The sequence below is a fragment of the Eulemur rufifrons genome, chromosome 23, assembly GCF_041146395.1.
Source record: "Eulemur rufifrons isolate Redbay chromosome 23, OSU_ERuf_1, whole genome shotgun sequence".
NCBI lineage: Eukaryota > Metazoa > Chordata > Mammalia > Primates > Lemuridae > Eulemur > Eulemur rufifrons.
In genome coordinates, this window is record NC_091005.1 from 900,986 (window position 1) to 918,996 (window position 18,011).

Here is an 18,011-nt window from a genome sequence, read left to right on the forward strand (position 1 = left end):
CACGTTCGAGCCTCCGGTGGACACACTTCTCAGGGACCACCATTCAGCACAGTAGAGAGCCGTAGATAGTCTCGTCCCCTTTCTTTACAGATGGGGAAACTGAGGCTCTGAGGGGCGATGAGGCGGCCCCAGACTGTGGAATCAGCTGGCAGCACTCAGGGCTGAGCCTGCGTGACCCCAGGAGGGGTACGTTGGGACCTGTTCTGTCCCCACACGGGTTCTGCCAGCCCGGCCAGGTGCCCCTAAACTGCCTTCGGCCTTTGCAGCAGGGAGGAGCAGTGGGACCAGCAGCAGCGCTCCTCCCCCCCACCGTGCGGCCGGGGCCGCCTGTTCACAGGTGAGGCCGGGGGGCTCCAGGTGGAGGGAAACGCGGCACCAACAGTGACGCCCCTGTGGGGGCAGATGGCCGCGTCCCTCCGGCTCCGACACTTGTGGCCCATGGGCCAGGAGAGGGGCAGGTGGGGAGCAGAGGCTGTGTCCCAGGAGGCCACCCTGAGTCCAGCACGTCATCGCCTGGGTGGGGGCCCGTCCTCCCTACTCCTCCAGGCCAGCAGCAGCTCAGCGAGGGGCTCCCTCACCCCCGAGGGGACAGGTCACCTTCCCTGTCTGTTCCCACCTCGGGGACGAGGAACAGAGCTGGTTCCGGGCTCGGAGCAGAGCGCGCAGTAGGCCCTGGAGTGAGCTCGGCTCCTCCCTGCCCAGAGGCCGGGCTGCGGGGTGCAGGGACAGGTTCGTGGCACGAGACCACAGACTGTGACGTGGCAGGTCCTGATCCTGACACCTCAAGCCCCTTCCGCTCACGTCACACACTGGCCCAGACCACAGACGTGATGCAACGTGATCCTAACCCCGTCCTCGAGGCTTGCTGGTGCTGAGGAAGCGTCCTAGTGAGGCCACAAGGGGCGGGAGGCGGGAGGCGGGGTGGCAGCTGGCCAGCCCACGAGGACTCGGGCAGGGCCAGCACCCCCGCAGCCATCCGTCACCACCCCCTCCACACCGCCACCCCCGCCGAGTCAAACAGGCTCCCTGGCCCAGATCCCAGGAGAAAACACCAGAGACCCCGCCCCGGGGGCGAGGACCAGGCTCCCGGGCCCTGTGGTGGCTCCGGCTCCTTCCAGGACACAGCGGGAGCCGTGGGTCCACACCCCAGGGCGGAGCGTCCAGCGCGGCCACGCGGGGCTCGTGTGGATGTAGGTTAGTGGACACGGAGTGAGACTCAGCTCAGTCCCTCAGTCACACGAGGGGACCGGCTGCCATGCTGGACTGAGCACATAGAGCTAGGTCCATCATGGCAGAAGGTTCCAGAACACCACTAGGGGGAGGTGGGGAGAGAGGACACAGGCTGAGCAGGCGGGTGCCGACCGTCGCGCACAGCCAGCACGTGACAGTGGACACCCGTGTGCACACAGGGACGCGCAGCTGCAGGAACGTGGGGAGGGGTGCTGACACACGTGTGCACCCTGACACGCGTGTGCGAGGGGGCGTGTGCCGAGGCCCAGCACGGACACGTACCCCCGCCAGAGAGAAGCAGACACGGAGCCAGGTGGCGGCTTCCAGGCAGGATCCGTCTGAGCCGTCCCCGCCCCCGCCCCGGAAGCGGGCGCAGCCGCGGACTCACCGTTTTCCCGGTGCTGGAAGGACGGCGAGAACTCTTTGGCAGTGATCCTGGCGATCCGCGCCTCCTCCTGGGCCTTCTGAGCCGCCGTGAGCGCCGCCTCGGCCTTGGCCCGCGAGTGCGAGGTCCTGGGGAGACAGGGAGGAGGTGAAGGGACGGCAGCGAGGGCTCCGGGTCAGGCCCTGCGCCGACCCCCTCGCAGGCCGGGCTGGGACACGCACCCAACCCGCGTCTGCCCTGAGGCCTCCGGACTGGTCCGTTCCACCGGGCAGACCTCACCCGGCCCCAGCGTGTGGGACAGGCTGGAAAACACGTTTGTCCTTGTTACCAAGACACACACGTGCCCCAAGAACCCAAACCCAGATGATGCCACACCCCAGGGTGGACACGGTGACAGGGGCCCCGCAGGCGTCTGTGCTTCAGGACGCTGCCTGGCACTCGCCGCAGACGACCGCCCCGCCCAGGAGCCACAGCCACGCGGGCTCAGACCCGGGTGTGGGCGGTTCCCTGCCCTGGCAGAGACGACACCGACATCCGCGTGTGGGACGAGGGTGCCGGCGTGTCTGTGGGCCGCTGGCGCCTGTTCCCAGCCGAGTCCCACAAGGCCGGTCTCCCTCTGTAGAACCAGGGCCCGGCCAGCGCCGGGCAGAGCAGCGCCAGGACTCTGTCCTCCCGCCTGCTGTGTCCGCCTTTCTCCCCACCCGGCGTGCTGGCTCCAGGGGCCCTGCCGGTGGCTGTGGGCACCACTGCCCCAACACGGGAAACCGAGGCACAGCGACCAACGCCCCAAGACAGAGGGTGGGCTGTCCCTCAGGTTCTCCTGCTCAAGGTCCCTGGCCCCATCTGTTCACGTCACCGTAACAAAATGCCACATGCTGGTGGCTCGTCAGCCACACACGTTTCTCCTTCACGGTTCCAGAGGCTGCAAGTCCAAGATCAAGGCACCAGCAGGTCTGGTGTCTGATTCACGGATGGTGCCGTCTGTGTGTCCTCACGGAGAAAGGGCCAGGCAGCTCCCTCGGGCCCCTTTACACGGACGCTAGTCCCACCTCCCACCGTCCCCGGGGGCAGGTCCCACCGCCGGCCCGGCAGGACGCGAGCACCGAGCCCCCCACGCTGCAGCCTGGGCCTCCCGCGATGCCCAGGGCTCAAGGCTAAGCCCGGACACCCCCACGCGTCTCGGGAAACAGAGTTTTCTTTCTCCAAAATTCCGTCGTGCTAACTAGGAACACGTCTACCAGAAGACACAGATCTGACATTTACACAGACACGGTAACACGAGCCGTAGCCACGGATGCGTGTCAGGAACACGTCAAGGTCTCCAGGTCCCCTACTGCGCTCGCTGCCCCGGCGCTTTCGCATGTCACCCACCGTGTCACCCGCCACAGGCCCCGCCCAGCCACGCGGGAGAACACATGTGGGAACCGGGCACCCAGGGACTCCTCTCCCTCCCCTGGTTCCTCGTTCCGGGAACTGAGAAAAGACGACTGTGCTGCAGCTGCAGCCCCGTGTCCCATGGGAACACTCGAACCACACCTTCTAGAAGATTCCTTAGGAACCCAGTGGTTGTATTATGCATAACAGGACAGGGGCAGGAACGCCATGGAGACAAACCCATTAATAAAGCATTAGTCAACACTCGACTTACTATGGGTAAAAAAACCAATTAACGAATCATCGCTGCAGGTCTCGGGCTCGGCCTCGGCCCACGAGCCCCGGAGCAGGCCTCTCCGGTGAGTTCCAGCCTGGCGGGCCCTGCGTGCCATGGCCGGGAGTTCGTGGGAAACACGGGAGTTTATGGCAAATGTACACTTTCCTGTCCCCGGCTGGCGGCTGGCGGAGGCTGGGATGTGCCGCGGGAGGCGTCAGCAGCGCCACATCCGCCAAGATGAGAGTCGGAACCGCGTGCGTGAGCCCAGCAGGAGCCGCGGCACATCCAACCCGATGGAGGAGGGAGGGCGAGGACCGTGGGGTGACCGGTATACGGGGCCATCGCGCTGCACCAGCTCCCTCTGCTGCCTAACCCCTGGGACCGCGAAGGACGCCCCCCTCCTTCCTAGTGCCAAAGGCAGCGTCCCCGGGGCGGCCACTTCTCCCACGTTCTGCTCGGCCTCTGCCGCGGTGACAGGCACCCCCAGACCTGCCCAGCGTGGAGACCAGACCCCCGTCCTGTGCGGCTCTGACCGGGGGCCCTGGGGGGGGCTGCACCCCGCAAACTGTACTCAAATCCCCTCCCTGGTCCCTCCCGCTCCCGAGCTGAGTGCACGGCTCTTGTCAGATCCCGGGAGGACATTTGATGCCCCAAACTTAAGATGCACCAGTCTGAGCGCAGCGGTCCGGGGGCTCGGCTGGAGCACCCTCGGCGGACGGCGTCACTGGCCGAGCCGCAGTGCCCAGGGCGGCGCGTTCCCGCTTCCTGCCCGGGACCCAGCCTGGCACGCGAGGCAGAGCGGGCTCTGTGCTCCTGGGGAAACGTCAGCTGCCCCGGTGACACCTCCTGCAGCCGTCGTCACGGGGAGCGCCTGACTCTCCCGTGATGGGCGACTGTTCACGGCCATGTCTCCACTGTGAGCCCCCAGCAAGGATGGAGTCTCGCACCTCCCGGGCTGCCCGGACCCCGACCGTGACACGCACAGACGCAGGCGGGAGGCAGCGAGCGGGAAACCCCCCCCAAGGGGCCACTATGTGGTTCCCACATCTTTGCTTTGTAAAAATACCAACATCAACTCACCAACATCATACGTGTATTTACATATGTATGTTCACACGTATATAAAAAGAACGTGCTGTGCCAACCCCAAAATAAAACGCATCAGGACAAGAGCGTTTAACAGACAAACGCTCCCCCCAGTGTGTCGAGAAGGTTCCTTCTGAACGAGACTCTGGGGACTGGCCGAGAGCCGGTTCTCTGACGGGCGAGGGCTCCCGGCCGCCCGCGACTCACACCTGCGGGCGTCTGGCGCAGAGACACGGGGGGAGGGTGTCCGAGCTCTCGTGGGACCGTCCTGTGCCCGCAGCTCACTCGCCAGGGCCCCCCATGTTGCTTCCCCAACACTGTCTCCCCGCCCGCCCCGTGCGCACGCGGCGATGCTCTTGCCGGCCGGGCCCTGCGCTCCAGGTTCCCACCACCAGCTCAATGCCCCAAGGAGGCGGGAAAAGCCCCCGCTCCGGGGCTGTGCTGACGACAGGTGGCCTGGGCCCCCCAGCCCGGGCGGGGAGTGGACGGCGGGGGAGTCACGAGCAGCCCCACCCACATCGCCGCAAACTGCACCCGCCATCACGCGGCATCTCCCCGCGTCTCCCTTCTCTTCTGTTCTCAGGACACTCGTCAGCGACTCGGGGCCCCCAGGTATCCCAGGATCTCACCTCCAGGTGTCTGCAAAGACCCTTTTCCCAGGTCCTGGGTGGACGTCTCTGGGGCCACCATGCGGCCCAGGCCAGGGCCGTGCCAGGCCTGCCACTGTCTGGGCTGGGGACGGCAGGGGGTCGGAGAGGAGGAGGAGGGCCCCGCCGGCCCTCACCCCCAGCCTCAAGAGAGCGGGGCCGACCCCCACTGCCCGCGTACCTCGCCTGTCACCCGTCCGCTTCCCGGGTGGCTCCTCGGTGGGGGCCCCGGTCACAACCACGGCAGCGGCTGCTCCCACGCCCAGCTCCCGTGGGCCCCACGTGGTGCGGACGCAGCCACCGCTCCTCAGGCGGGAGACGGGCTGGGAGAGGCCGGTCTGCACTTGGCACCACAGGGCAGAATAGGTGACGACGGTCGTCCGAGAGGAGAAAAGCCGACAGACAAGAGCCAGAATTCGGGGAAAACACACACGGGCCTCACCCACATGGGTGCAGAATCCCCCCGAGGCAGCCCGCGGTGCCAGCCACCCCTGGGTCACGCGTCACTGAACACCCGCCGAGGAGCCGCCTCCCAGCCTGGCACTAACGTGTCTCAACAGATGACGGATCTGCGGGGACACACAGCGGGGGAACACACCATTGCTTCACGGGAGGACCCCTCCACCCGGCCCCCCAGCAGTGGGCCGACAACCCCCCCAGCTCCAGCTGTGGGAGCAACCGTCCTTCAGTTCCAGCCGGTCCCCTACCCTGGTGGCACCGGGGCCTGGACTGATCTGAACTCCGAGGCGAAGGAACAGAGCCCTCCACCCCCCTGCCAGAGGCGGCCAGGCCGGCGTGCAGGAATCAGAGCACCCGGAGCCAGCTTCTCCTCCCTGGTTGCCGTTGCCAAGGCAACCCGCCTCTTCCAGGGAGGTGGCTGGATGGGAGGGACCCACACCCGCGCTGGGCGTGCGACGGCCACCACCCCACAGACGCCCGAGGAAGACCCAGCCCCAGAGGCCAGGATGCCGGCTGCTGACACGCTGGCAGCCCTGGAGGGGCGGGACTCGGGCTCCCTAGCCCTGCTGCCCAGGCTCGGCACGGCGGGGAGAGGACAGGCAGCCGGCTCAGCACCAGGCCCCGGCCACCACCCCGGGCAAGGACCTCCCACCCGTCTTTGCCAGATGCTAAGAGGCCCCGTGTGCCAGGCACTGTGCCGGTGCTAGCCTGCGGGGAGGAATTATGTCACTCCTGGCATGCAGCCAGGGAAACTGAGGCTGGCATCTGAACCCGGTCTGCTGATGCCAGCCCCTGCTCTGCCCGTGTGATGACACATGCCACAGGCTGCCCTGGAACCCCGATCTTGGGGACCCAGACCCTCCCCTCCAGGGCCCTAGAGTGGCAGCTGGCCAGCTGCGCCCCCCCTGCTCCACCAGCCGTCCCCACAGGGGCTGGCGAGAGCTTTTCACTGCGGAGGCTGCAGGTACCTCTCAGCCGGGACTCGGTGGTTCCGAACCAGGCGCCGCAGCCCTCACGAGCCCTGGGGCTTCCTTTCCAGCTGTGCTGCTCCGGGCGACCCTCTGTAAGGGCAGCGGGACCCTTTCCAGGGGGTCCCCAGGGCCAGGCCATGAGAACGGGGTCACGGCTGATGGAGGGGAGGGGAAGACACCCCAGGGGGCCCGAGGCCTCAATGGACCCGGCTCGAACACCTTCCGCGGAGACAACCCAGCCTGGCTCCCACACGCGGCCGCCAGAAATGCAGATTCTCAGGCCCCGCCCAGCCCTGCCTCTTAACAGGGGCCTGTGCTAAGGTCTCAGAAGGGCAGGCGTGGCCCCGGCACGGGGACGGTGCAGCATCGCGTGCTCACCCAGTAGAGACTCCAGCACGTCACACACTCTGCTCGGCCCCTCGCCCCGCCCAACCCAACACTGTATCTCAGAGACTGTTCCATGTCCCCACACGCAGCCTTCTTGTGAATGACCGTGCCAACACACGTCACGTCTGCCCGTGTTGACAGCCAGGTGGGTGGCCCCCACCGCCTGCTGTTCAAACCGCGGTCCAGCGATAACCTCGTGCATTTGATATTCCACACCCAGATCCATCTTCAGAATAAAGTTCCAGAAGTGGAATTTCTGAGTCAAAGCTGCAGTTTGAATGTTCCTACCGTCTGGACTTTGCCAGGGATCAGAACTTGCTCTCCGGGAGGCTGAGCCAATTCACCTCCCCGGGCAGCGCGGAGAGGCCTGTGTCCCGGCGTCTTCTCCAAGCCAATAGACCAGCAAGTTTCTCTCTCTTCCACGCTGACAAGTGAAACATAGTTTTTGTCTTGTTGTAGTTTTAATTTACATTTCTGTTATTAGAAGGGCTTTTTTTCTTGTTGATTTGTAGGAACATTTTATATAGAAAGGAAACCAGCCTCTATTAAGTTTTACAGTTAAACATTTCAGCCAGCTGGGATTTATTTTGGCGTGAGGAATGAGGCAGGGGCCCGACTTCGCTTCCGTCCCAGACGGCCACTCGAGGGGCCCAGTAACATTTCACGCATGGCCCGTTCCCCACCCCCGAGCTGTGATGCCACTTTCGTCCACGGGACGTGGACTGTCCTGCCCTGTGGTCGCCCGGCTCTACTGTGCGCGCCCTCACCGCCCACACCAGCCCCAGCGCTGGAGTTAGAGCCTCAGGGCGGACTCTGGGGAAGGCTCCGGGTGGCGAGGAGAACGCAAACCTCGAGACAGCCACATTCCTTCTGCCACACGGGATAAAAATCATTAATGGTAACGGAGCCACGGTCTACCAAACTCCAACCGTGCACGGGCTCTGTGCGCAGGATTTAATTCTCATAGGAACCCACAAAGCTGCCCGCCGCCCCCGCCCCTGCACAGGGGAGACACTGAGGCCCCCGGGGCTGAAGTCCCTCTCCGAGAGCCGCCGGCTGTGTAGCCTCCAGCAGGAGGCACCACCGTTCTGGCACCTTCCCAGCCGTAGTGGTGGCCCCGGCAGACTCGCCACAGGCCACTGTCACCACTGCTGGCCTCCGGGGGAGCCACAGTGGCCCATGCCGGCCAGTTCAGACCCTGCCCGCACCCTCTGCGCCTGGGGGGTGGGGGAGGGGGGGCGCACGTCCTGGTCAGGACCACGGAGAGTTACCGCATCTGCGTCCCCTCCGCCAGGGGCTGAGCGGAAGGGGCGGAGCCCACAGCCGCGGGACACAAAGCCGGCAGTGGCAGCAGAGACTCGGCTGTGCCCACTCGGCTGTGCCCACGGCCACTGGGCAGCCTGGCCCTTACTGTGAGACGCTGGGACGCGGTGACAACCTCTCTCTGTCTCAGGTCCCCCAAATCCAAAGCGGAGGGTCCCAAGCATCAACCCACACCGGTGCCCACAGGGCCGGTGCACACACAGCAGCGGCAGCTGTTCCTGCTGTTGTCATTCGTCCCTGGCTTCCGGCAGGGCCAGGCCCCTGCTCTGAGCAGGTGGCCACACAGGTCCTGCCACGTGGTTCTGGCCAGGACTCCCTGAGCCCTCTTTCCCGTGGAAACTCAGCGTGGAGCAGAGCTGAGCCCTCGCTGCAGGCCGACAGCTCGAATCCCCCATCCCGCCGACAGGATGGAGTTTCGCGCAAGAGCGTAGAACCAAGGCTTTGGCGCACCCCACCCCACTGCCAGCCGCCCCTGCACCTCCCCTGCAGGGGACGCCGTTGCCGGGGGCGGAGCCCGATCTGGCAGGTGACAGGAGAGAGGCAGCGCTCGATGCTTCTGCGCCCGTCTGGAGAGGGCGGGAGGGATTTCTTGCTAATTTTCAGTTCCCCAAAGACAGCTGCGGGAGGCCTCGCTCCAGGGGACCTCGGAGAGCATTAACGAGCTGTTTGTACCATGTCTGCAGCTCCCCGGAGACCAGATCCGGGCGCGCGTGAGGACCAGGCAGGGCAGAGGCGCGGAGCACTGCCCCTGTGCGGCCGAGGGGTGGGGCCCAGGTCCCAGTCGGGGCTCCACAGGGACGTCCCTCCCCGTCTTCCCTGCGGGGAGGGTGGAGGAGGTGGCATCTGGGAGCCAGTTCTTTGGTCTGTGATGGCGTCAGAGCTGGGCACAAAGGAGACTCTGACATCGATACCCCAGGCAGGCAGGCCCGGCTCCGCGGCGGAGAGAAGGACAGGACCCAGCGGCGGGCACCACTCGGCCCCAGGTCAGCCCATTTCAGCAAGGACACGTGAGTTCCTCCCGTTCCACAAAAGAGGAAACTGAGGCATCAGCAGTGGCTGCCGGGACAGACGCAGGACTGCAGGTCACTGCCGATCACCTGCCGTCACCTCTCCACGTGATGCAGGGCGCAGGCTCACGGTGGGCACCGACGTCCCAAGTTCCTGCGAGCAGGGCTGGGACCGGGAAAGGGTCCCAGGGGGGAAGGGCACACACCAGGGCCATCTCCGGGCGCCGTATGGAACGGTCGGGCCTCGATGGAACCCCCAAATCAGAACAAGGTACGAGGGACGGCCATGCTGATGACTGTCCCGGACAGGCGCTGGCTGTCACCGCTAGATTGAGCAGCTACGTGGGAAAGGCTGACCCGTGACAGGCGCAGGCAGCAATCGCGGCGTCCGGGGAGGCGGCCGGAAACCTTCCCAGCGGACCCGGGGTGCTGGGGGGAGGCCGAGACAGACTCGGGCAGGAAACGAAAACCTGGGGGGCAGGAGGCGGCTGCGCTCTGCTCCCCAACAGTCGAGACGGATCCCGGAGCAAACCAGGAGGCCGACGGAGCCAGAGAGCCACGTTTCTGAAGCCACGGCACCCGCACAGCCGGCGGGCGGCTCGGCATCAGCACGTGCCATCGTCCACCAGGGCGGGTGTGCACACGACAGCCGCTCGGACCCAGCCGTGGCCCGGAACCAGGAGCGGCTCTGCTTTGTGGAGGGTTTGCAGAGAAAGCAGATGTGAGCACGGAACCGAGACCACAGGGCCAGCAAAGCCCAAAACGTGCACCGTCTGGGCTTCTATGGAAAGAGTGTGTGGACCCCACTCTGGAGGGAATTTCAGGGGCTCAGCGTCTGACCCCTCATCCCCGAGGCCCTAACAGGGTGGTGCTGGCCCAAGACCCCAGTGGGCACCAGCGAGGACTCAGACCCCGGTTTCCCGATGCCAGCCGAACGTGGGGAGCGGCTCTCTCAGCCTCCGTCTCAGCGCGTGTGACTTGGGGCTCCCCCCACAACCCTGGGGGCCTTGGGAGGCTCGAAGGAGCTCAGCCCCCTGGAGCAGCGGCCCCAGGTCGGGCCCCCCGGGGGACCCTGTCACAGACAGAAAACGCCCCAGAAAGGGGCCGGCAGTGCCGCGCCCACCCCGTGTCTCTGGCGACTGAAGTCGCACAATGGAAAATACGGAGCGTGTTACGCTCAGACTGTTCCCTCGTGTATCAATCGCGTTGAAACAAATTCTCGTTTTCAAAACAAGCCTTGTAGCAAAACCCACGGCGTGACTATCGCTGTTAAGTTCACCTCGAAACATCCCATCTCGCCTAATCGCGCTGCCAGTGTCGGCATTTTTATGGTCACAAGTGACAGCCAAGACTGGCGAGCTCGAGGCTCACGAGACCGACAGCGCCTGCACCGCGGGGTCCCTGCAGGTCCGTAAAGGAACCTGGGCTTTTTCCTGCAGCCGGTGGGAGCCCCTGAAGGATGACGAGTCGCAGGGCCACCACGGGCCCCAGGCTGCCCCGTGGAGGACGGATTTCACGGGGAGAGAAGAGGAGGAGGAGGAGGTGGAGGAGGAGGAGGAAGGTCTGAGCAGGATGTAACTTGCAGGTGAGCAGAGGCCCCACCTGCCTCCAGCCCCGGGAAGCGGGTGTGCACCTGGCCCGGCTCCCAGCACGGCTCAGCGGGAACAGGACAGACTCCGGAGGGGCCTCGGGGGGCCGGGGCAGGCGGGCAGAGCCTCCTCACTCAGGTCTGCGGCTTCCACCCCAAGGACCCTCGGCCCCCAACACACACCCTGGAAGGTGAATCGGGACACTACACCCAACCCCGATATAAACTACTATAAAACAAACCCAGGCTCAGAAGCCGACGGTCTCGAGAAACCAGACACAAGCCTTGTGAAATCAGGCGCGGGGGCGGGGGGCGGGCAGGAATCTGACTGTCCCTTTGGTTTCAGTCTCAGGGGACACAGGAGTCACTGCTGACAGAGGCCACTCACTCAACAGTCCCTCAGGTCCCCAAATGCCGATGGGGACTTCACCGGCACAGGGCCTTGCCGTGGCCGCCTCCCAGGTGACAGGAGGCTGCTATCCCAGCGGCACAGGGTGCCCCCAACGAGTGGCAGAAATGGGCAGAGCTCTGCGACCAGGGCTCAGGACACCTGTGTCTGGGGGGAGGGGGGCTCCTCGGGATGACGCAGGTATGTGAGACAAAATGCTCGGGCTTGCAGAGGAAACCAACGATTCCTGAATGTTAGACTGTTTAAAAACTGCATTTTTGAGAAAGCATTTTGACGAACGTATTAAATATTACAGCAGGACGTGTCAGCGAGCGGTGAAGGTGTGCGTGCCGCTCCACAGGGCGGAACAGGTGACAGGAGGAGGTATCCGAGGCCTCTGCTGGAGACGACACCCTCAGTCCTGTGTCCGCAGTTGGGGAAACGCTAAATTTCACCTGGGGGGTGGTGAAGGTGACCATGTGACATGTCCCCGTCCACTCTCACAGCCCTGAGAAACACCGTCCCGCCAGCACGGCCAGGCGGGAACTCTCCGAGGTGCTGAGCCGTCTTGTAAGCCACAGAGCGGAGCGTGGGGCTGCTGCCTGCCGCCTGCTGCCTGCTGCCCGCCACCCGCCGCCCGCCACCCGCCGCCCGCCACTCTGCCACGAGAGGTACCAAGGACAGGCGGCTGTCACGGGGCAGGGTCGCACACGGCCCTCCCTGTTCCCTCCTCTGCGTGCCCTCCATGGAGGCTGACGGACCCCGTGCAGCCAGAGGCCCCACACTACCATCCGCCAACAACAGTCTGACAGGAGGCGGCCGACGCCCCAATCGCATCTGACAGCGTGACCCCTGACCCCTCAGGGACAGTGACACCCCAGGGGTGAGGACCAGAGGTGTGGACCCAAGCCGGCTCCCCAGGTCCCCGGTGTCTGCCAGCCCCTGGGAGGCCGAAGGTCAAGATTTCCTGGGTCACTTGGGCGGCAGGAGCCCAAGAGTTTGTGGGTTTGGCCCCAGAGGCAGCAAAGACCCCCAAACGACAACCAGCCTCCAGTCCCCCAGCGGCCCCCCGGGCTGGCCGTGAACCTGGTCGTTTCCCAGGGAGTCCAACGTCCCGTCCCTGGCTCCTCTTCCCGGCCGGCTTCCTGTCACGCTGGGAGGCCAGGGCTGAGCAGATGGGCCGGCACCCAGCAGGAGGCCCCCGCCAGCGCGTGGCCGGGTCCCCATGGAGGCAGGAAGCCGCAAATCCCTGCATGGTGACAGCCAGCTCCATGGGACCTGGCAGCGCTGCCACAGAGCAGCCCAGCCTGGCGGGGCAGGAGGGGCCGGGCAGGGACGGCTCACCTGCCATAGAGACAGGGACACCAGCGGTGACAGACCCACCCTCAGCCGGAACGCTGAGTGTCTGAGTGTCCCGGGCTGCTGGGACAAGTGACCACAAACCCCACGTTTATCCCCCTAGAGCTCTGCTGGACACGAGGCCCAGACACATCTCACAGTGCTGGAATCTCGGTGTGGGCAGCGCTGGCTCCTTCTGGAGGCTCCGGGGAGAATCTGTTTCCCGCCTTTTCCAGCTTCTAGCAGCTTTCGCGTCCCCGGGCTCGCAGCCCCTCCCTCCCCCTTCACCGCGCCCTCTGATTCCGGGTCACATCTCCCCCGACTGAGCCTCCTGCCCCCGCCTGCTGACGCCTGTGGTCACATCTGGCCCCCTGCACGGCCCGGGCGCTCTCGCCATCCCAGGTCCTCAACACGTCACATCCGCAAGGCCCCTTTCGCCTCAAGCGGCCACGTCCACAGGTTCCAGGATGAGACGTGGACGTCTTTGGGGACCACTGTTCAGCCTCCCGCGGGTGGAAGCCCCTCAGCGCCACCACTCTCAGTCAAGGCCACCGTCCCCCTCCCGCAGCCCAGGAAAGCCGGGGCGGCCTGTCACCCGGGGAGGAAGCAGCATCTGCCACCAACCGCACACGCGCGCACCTGTCGCCGACGACACCTGCTCCCGGAGAGCGCGGGGCAGAAGCGCCCACGCGGGAGCAAAGGTGGCAGAACAAGGACGGTCCCCGCAAGGTCAGATGGATCCGAAATGCCCGTGTCCAGGCCAGAGCCACGCGGTGCGTCCACTTCGTGGAGATCCACGGAGCTGGAAGGAAGCTCGCAGGCCGGGTGCCCTGCCGTGGAAAGTGTCCTTGACACCACGGTGGAGAAGACACAGCTGCGAGCAGGGAGCACAGGGCGGGCCCGTTCCCGTAAACGGAAACTACACGGGTGCGGCACACACGTCCACACACGCACCGCAAAGCCTGAAAACGCTGCAATTACCGCTGAGGGGGCGCACGGCCTGCAGCGGCACCCGGCGACGTTATACAGATCTGCTCGGTTTTTTAAATATATATATATGTTTTACAAGCTTATGTTATTTCATAATTTTAATAAGAAAAAATATTAAAAAAAAAACAGATATGCCCACCCTCCCATTTCAGATCCTCAAGGTGGTGTTTCCTACAGCCAAGACCACCCGCCCGACACGCCGGGATCATCCCTGGCGGGTGAGTCACCCTCCCCTGCGCTCACCGTGCCCGCTGCTGCCGCGGCACCCGGGGCTCTGGGCGTGGCTGGGAGAGCAGGGCGGGGCGGGCAGGGACTCGGGCAGGGACACCAGCCGGGTGGGGACACTGCAGGCACTCGGCACGCAGGGGGACTTGGGCCTCGTCCCAGGTTTTGTTCTCCGAGTCCTTCCCATCCCAGGTGCGACGCTGTGTGTGGAGGGCATTTCGAGGATGCCAGATGCCACCCCCACATCAGCAATGGGGACCCCAGAATCTGGGTTGGGTCTGGAGGGGCCGGGGGAGGAGCAGGACCAGCGAGGAGCCCTGGACACGAGTTCCAGCCCCGCCCGGGCCACTGCCCTCCTTGGCACCTGGGGCGACAGCTGCCACCGTGCCCCTAGGACGGTCCCCATCCGCTAGCAGCACAGCCCGGCATGAAGATTCCGAGTGTGGCACCACCTAGCTATGTCTGCCCCGCCACAGTGCCAAGAACTTGCCACCTCTGGTCTGCAAGCCTGGTCAAGGCCCCGAACACACGGCAAAGCTCACAGCCAGCCAGTGCACCGGCCGCCACGGGGACCCGGCTGGCCTCGACCCACGGAGCAGATGTGTCATCCAGGCAGCCGCCTCCTGGAGCTCCGCGCACACCTGGCCTCCCCGCCCCCTCCTGAGCAGCCGGGGCCGTCCCCACCCACCGCACACACCTGCCCCCTCCAGGGCTGCTCCTGCGGAGCCGGAGAGCCCGGGAGAGCCGCCCCCGCCGCAGCCCCTCGCCACCCGCCCACGCGGCGCTGCAGGAGGCAGGGCTGACTCAGCGCTCTAGGCTACGGCTCGGTGCCAGAGGGGGCCACGCCAGGCGGAGCGCAGGGACACGGGGCATTTGGGGCACTGTCATTCCTCACCTGCCTGTCCTCATCCAAGCACCTGCCACGGCCATGCCGAGGGTCACGGAAAGCGCTAAGGACGTGGCTGCAGCGTGGCAACCCCGGCTGCCTCGCCCTCCTTGCGAACTTGGCCTAGTCATTCCTGCCTCGTGGTGGCTGCGGCCACGTCCTGGTCCCCAGCACCAAGGGCAGAGGCCGGGAGGCCCTGACTAAGAAAGCGGAGCCTAAGCATTCACTGGCTCACTCACTCATTCACCTGAACCGCAGCTACCGAGCAGCGTCTCCCGGCACTGGGCACCGGCCGAGAACAAAACGGACAAACCCTGGCCGGGCGGAGCCTGGGCAGCGGGTCTCGCCCTGATGGACCCGCCTGGAACCGCCCCACCCCTCCCCGGTCTCCAGAGACACTCCAGGGGGCCTCCTGCCGTCCACTGAGTCGCGGTCACCTGTGCACGCACCTCAACTCATCTCCCCGCTGGGCGGGACCGACAGAGCCGTTCCGGGAACAGGGTGGGAGACAGGCCCTCGGCCTCCCCCAGACCTGGTGGGACAAAACTGGAGCGTGGAGCCCGACGCTCACGTTTTTACCAGCCGTCCAGCACCCCAGCATCACCCCGAGAGGCCCAAGGTCCCGCAGCCCAGGCCACCTCCCAGACGATGACAACGCACCCCCACCTCGTCTTCCGGGAGACCCGAATCCGCAGTGCTCACAGCAGCCGTCCCCACAGAGCTGCTCCCAGGGAGGGTCCCGGCACCGCTGGCCAGGACACGGCCGCTGCTTCCTGCTCCCTCGGCTTGATGAGCCCTGCCCAGCCTCAGCGATGACGGTCACGTCCCACGGCTGTGACAGTGACCCCAGTCCACCAGGGCCAGTCACTCCGCAGCCGGGCTCTCATGCTCCAGTGGAAGGTCGTCCCTGGCAGCTGGGGCGGCTGAGCCAGCCATTCACCGCAGATTCCCTCCCAAGGGCCTCAGGCGCCGTCCCTCCCCCTCCCCCCACCCTCAGCTCTGAGCCCATTGAGAAAAGCTGCTCCCAAACCGACAGAGCCCCTCCCTCCCCCGATGCCTCCAGGGGTCTTATGCTCCTGCCTGCCTGTGCCTGGCCCACAGCGGCCTGAGGACAGCAAGGGCCACGGTGCCAGCCCCATGCTGAAGGCCCCTTGGGGAGCCCCAGCCTAACCTTCAAGGGGAGCCCGGCCCAGAGAGGGTGGGCAGCCTGCCTGGGGCGCCCAGCGACAGCGGCCCAGATAGATGAAGGTCTGTGGGCTCCCCGTGCCTGGGTCAATCGCTGCCACCTCCTCTCGGACACACTTGGGGTGCCGGGCTCTGAGACCCAGGATGGGCCGTGAGCCAGAGACGCACCCAGGAGGGGAGGAGGGGAGGAGGGCAGGAAGGGAGGAGGGCAGGAGGGCAGGAGGGGAGGAGGGGAGGAGGGCAGGAGGGGACTCCGACCTCCAGCCGGGTGCCACAGCGTGTCAGCTGCCCGTGGCTCAGCCCCACATCCCCACGTGTGAGCGCGAGTGTGTGTACGCAGCGCTGTGCACGGCTGTGTGTCTAAACGCCTCCAAAGCCTCGACAAAGCCCTCAGGTAACTCAGCGGCTGCAGAACCCACCTGTGCACCTGTGGCGCCCTTGGCTGTCACAGGGCGACTTCCTCCAACCTGCGGCGGGCAGCTCCTGCCATGGCCGCCTCCCGTCTCCCACAGCCCAGCGGGGACCAGCCCCAGGTGCACACGCCCAGCTCCGGGCTCCCCGAGAGCCAGACCCTGCGCCCCCCGTCCAGCCCCAAAGCCCCCCCACACCCACAGGCACCTTGGAATCCAAAGTGCTCCCCCATGGTCACCTCTGGACCTGCCCCTTAGGGCCAGGGGCCCTGCTGAACCCCAAATTCAATCAGAACAGCTGCCGGCCCAGAGCATCGGGGCTTGCTCGAGCCCCTTGCCAGGCACCCACAGTCAGACCATCCGTCTCCCGACTGGGGCTGCCTCCCGGGGCCCAGGGAGGATCTGGGCCGCAGGCCTGGGTGGCCGGGGCAGCTCCAGCCTCCTCCCGCGTCCAGCTGGTGGCGTCACCCCTGTCTCTCAGCCAGCCGCAGGTCTGCACGTCACACCAACAGCCCACCTTCTTTACCCACCGGTGTTTTACGGTAAATACCAGCACAGAGTACGGATAAGAGACACTGCTCTGTTTGAAGGGAGGCTGTGGGTCCAAGTGCCCCCCTCAGCTCAACCATTTCCGGTCCCCACCCCCACCCCTGCCCACCGCTAAAACACTCCTGGGGAACCCCAGGGCTCCATGAGGCATAGTTTGAGAAACACCAGTGTAGGCCTCAAACCGGGCCCAACCCAAGGCCTCTAGGGACAGCACGGCCGACCAGACCAGGCCCACACACGCCTGCTGGATGACCCCGAAGGGACCCGCCGCCCCCGCCCCGCCCCTCGCCCCGCCCCTCGCCCTCCTACCTGGACGCCGCGATCTCGGCCTTCTGCTTGGCGATGGTGGCGGCCCGCTCGGCGGCCTCCACGGCCCGGTCCACCTTCTCGCGGATCTTGCTGGCCCGCAGCGGGATGAGGTTCTTGCGCTTGCCGCTCACGAGGATGTTCTGCTTGTACTTGCCCTCCTCCTTGGTGCCGTCCGGGAAGGTCATGCAGCCGTAGCCGTGGCGCCTGTTGCCGGCCCACTCGCCCTCGTACTTGAGCCCGTCCGAGCGCTGGCTCACGCCGAAGCCCGAGCGCTTGTCGTTCTTCCACTCGCCCACGTAGGTCTCCGTGGTGGTGGCGTCGATGTCGTCCTCGACCACGGCGAGCTCGGCCTCGGCGTCGCCCAGGCTGATGGTGGAGTGGATGTCGCTGGCGGTGGAGCTCACGGTGCTCATGCCGGCCTCGCTGCGGAAGGAGCTCTGCTTGCTGCGCTGGCTGGCCAGGCTGCTCTTGGACTCCGACTTGCGCAGCTTCAGCCCGCTGAGCAGCGAGCGCCGGAACAACCCCTTCTTCTTGCTCTTGAGGACCTCGGAGTCGCTGTGGGCCACGAGCACGAAGCCGCCCCGCGACACGGCCGGGCTGCCGGCCACCGCCGGGGAGGCGTCGGGGTGCAGCGCGGAGCCGTTGGTGTGCTCGCTGCGCAGAGAGTTGATGGACGTCCTCAGGGGCGAGCGGATGACCGCGGCCATGCCGTAGGGGACGCTCTGCCGCACGCCGTAGCCCTGGCGCATGCCGCCGACCCACTGGCCCTGGTACGTCCCTGGGGAGACAAAGAGAAAGGGGTGAGCACCGGACAGCGGCAGGGGAGGGAGCGGGTCTGGGCACGGGGCGGCGGGTGGACGCGGCTGCCGGTCTCTGTCTGCACTTTCTATCCAGGTGCAAACTTGGTGGGGTTTGTGTTGGGGGAACGGACCACGTGTGTTTTTACAATTTATGTCACACTGATGGTCGCTTTAAAAACACTCCCGTCCTGCTTCCC

The 18,011-nt window shown here is 65.8% G+C and overlaps 1 protein-coding gene across 2 annotated transcripts in view; it reads right to left on the reverse strand.

Annotated features, from left to right (window-relative positions):
* JPH3 (junctophilin 3) overlaps positions 1-18,011 on the reverse strand; it is a 51,961-nt gene that overhangs the window by 9,458 nt on the left and 24,492 nt on the right. For both annotated transcript variants that reach the window (XR_011236617.1, XM_069497921.1), the window contains exons 2-3: positions 17,015-17,792; positions 1,619-1,743 (exon numbers count right to left, since the gene is read on the reverse strand). Coding sequence is in view for 1 of the 2 variants with exons in the window: in XM_069497921.1 (XP_069354022.1) it covers positions 1,619-1,743; positions 17,015-17,792 (903 nt within the window). In the remaining variant the exon portion in view is untranslated. The remainder of the gene's footprint in view (positions 1-1,618; positions 1,744-17,014; positions 17,793-18,011) is intronic.